At 39.8% G+C, this 2713-nt stretch overlaps 1 protein-coding gene across 1 annotated transcript; it reads left to right on the plus strand.

Moving 5' to 3' along the window:
* Positions 1 to 403: 403 nt before the first annotated feature.
* Positions 404 to 1155, plus strand: LOC114175423 (uncharacterized protein At2g29880-like). Its single transcript, XM_028060188.1, has 2 exons — positions 404 to 748; positions 826 to 1155. Exons 1-2 carry the CDS (start codon positions 404 to 406, stop codon positions 1153 to 1155), a joined length of 675 nt encoding a protein of 224 aa, XP_027915989.1.
* Positions 1156 to 2713: the final 1558 nt, after the last annotated feature.

Below are 2713 nucleotides of genomic sequence, written 5' to 3' on the forward strand. Positions count from 1 at the left end.
TTTCCCAATTATAGCCAGTGGAACCAAACCACATTACTCTCTTGAAACAATGACACATATTGTGTTGGCATGCTGCATCCTACACAACTTTCTGCGATCTGTCGATCATGATGCAAGCTTGCTTGATGAGGTAGATAGAAAGTTGGCTGCAGAACATCAAGATGGTGGCACCACACATCAAAGTGAGGATGATTATCGACTTGGATGTAATTTAAGGGATGAAATAGCTCATCGAATGTGGAATGATTATGACAACAATTAAGTTGATGTACTAATGTATGGTACTGCAATGCAAATATGAATGACTAATGTCTGTTATATAGTAATGGTTAGGTAATCTGTGAACTTAATTTTATGGATTAAATTTTATGTTTTAGTTTCCTTTGCTTGCAATAGGTACTAAATGAACAGGGGTAAAGGACTTGCTGTCTCTGTGGGCCGACGTGAATTCACTAAATGGACAGAGGACATGGACAACCGACTCCTGAATGCCATGTTAGATGAAGCTCGACTCGGTAACAGGGTGGATGGTAGTTGGACAACCCAAGCATACAATAACATGCTAAGCAATCTACATGAAGCAGGGTTTGTGAACCTTAACAAAAACAACGTTAAGAATAGACAAAAAGTGTTGAAGGAAAAGTCGCGTGAGGTGCATGACTTATTTTGTTCACTAAGTGGATTTGCGTGGAACAACATATCAAAGGTCTTTGAGGCTGAAGATGAAGTGTGGGCAGAGTTGTTGCAGGTAATGTGAAACGCTAAAAATATAATGTATGAATATCATGTTAACCGTGTAATGTATGAATATGTTTACATTTTCAGTCAAAGCCGCACGCAGCGAAGTGGCAAAGTACCCCTATAAGGCATTACGACCTGATGGAGGAATTATGGTCATCAGATCGTGCAACTGGTGAGGGGGTGAGAACTGCTTCACAAGCTAGTCGGATTCGCCAACAAAGGCGTTTAGAAGTTGATTTGAATGATGAAATGGAGTACACACCTGAGCCTCCAGGCTATGAACCACGCGAGAATGCTTACCCATCCTCACCACCATCCATGGATGAGTATAGCCCAGGCCCTACCCAAAGTGTTCCTTCTGTACCATCTGGTGGAACCTCATCATCTCGGGGATCTAAAAGAAAGCACCCATGATTGACATTGTTGATTCTCAATTCGACAAGCTCACAACCAAGCTGGATGGATTCATGGAGGTTATGGGTGCCGGAAACTCACACTTTGAGAAGATGTCAAACATTGCCGAGAGACAAGTCATTGCCATTGAGAAACGTAACGACATTCTAAACGAGTAAGTTGGGATGATGAAGTGGAGCTCGACTTTCCAATATACAGAAAGTGATATTTGGGAAATGCTTGCAGGGATGAATATCCAAGGGGAAAGCCTTATGGAACAGTGCTATGATTACCTCTACTCAAATCCGACTCATACGAAGCGACTAATGAGAATGCCACAACATCTAAGATTGAATAAGTTATATAGTATGATGGTTGGTCGTAGTGGATAGGATTTGTACACAATGTGCTTTACGTGTGTATGTTTTATATGACTTGTTACTTTGTTGATTTGCGTGGTTTTAATTACCATGTTTTTGTAATGTTAAGATGTTATGTTCCCTGTATTATAAAGTGTTGTATGAACTAAACCTCTCACTTCCATAAGGCTTAGGCTGACGCACATATTTATGTTGACCATTAGTAATTTGGGAATGCCATTTCTGTGCCTAATGATTTTCATTTTTTTGATACAAGTCTGCTTTCTCATGGCTTCATCATCATCAAAGTATAGACCTAAAGTTCGTAAGGATAAATCAACAGCGATGGAAGATGAAGCACCCCTACAAAAAGGGCCAACCGTGGAAGACGTACTAGATCAAAAACGATACTTCAGCACTGTCAAACAAATGGAAAATTATGGGAATCACTTTTACCATAGACGAATAATAGAGCCAAAGATTATGAACTTGGAGTCATTTATGGATTCTGGGCTTTACTTCCATCAACATCTTTTGTTCCAAGGCCTTTCAAATTACGTCACATTATCGTATTCGTACTTTCCGGATCTAATTAAGGTGTTCTATGCAAATCTACAGATCTCCGGTAATGGTTATTTGATGAGTGAGGTCAGCAAGAAGAAAATTAAACTGAAACCATCTGACTGGTTTCAAATATGTGGTATGAAATATCAAGGTCGAAAGTTATCATTACCAGAGGTGCCACCTGACATGAACTATAACCGGGACATGGCTTTAGCCTCCATGGTAAGACCAGGTGCCCGTTTTAAAGCAGTGAAGACGGTTGGTGTCCTACAGATAAATGATAGACTATTACAGTATGTTATAGTGTACTTTTTGACACCGAGGATGACTAATATCTCACATGTTTTACAAGACGACATTTTCATGATATGGGCTTTAAAGAATGACATCTTAATTAATTGGCCACATGTCATCATGCAAAACATGCTTAAGTGCAAGAGTACTGAGACAGGTCTTCCATATGGAATTTTGATAACTGCAATCATGCAATATGCTGGAGTGGATCTTTCGGTTGATACAACGACGACTGTATCTTTAAGACACCGCTTTTTAGTGCAGAATTTGAGGAAGATGAATATTGTTCATGTAAACGGTGAATGGCAACAACTTCGTGGTCGTTCTGATGATGCACCACAACGAAGAGAAGAAAGTCCCAT

This window comes from Vigna unguiculata, chromosome 3 (assembly GCF_004118075.2).
Source record: "Vigna unguiculata cultivar IT97K-499-35 chromosome 3, ASM411807v1, whole genome shotgun sequence".
Classification (NCBI taxonomy): Eukaryota; Viridiplantae; Streptophyta; class Magnoliopsida; order Fabales; family Fabaceae; genus Vigna; species Vigna unguiculata.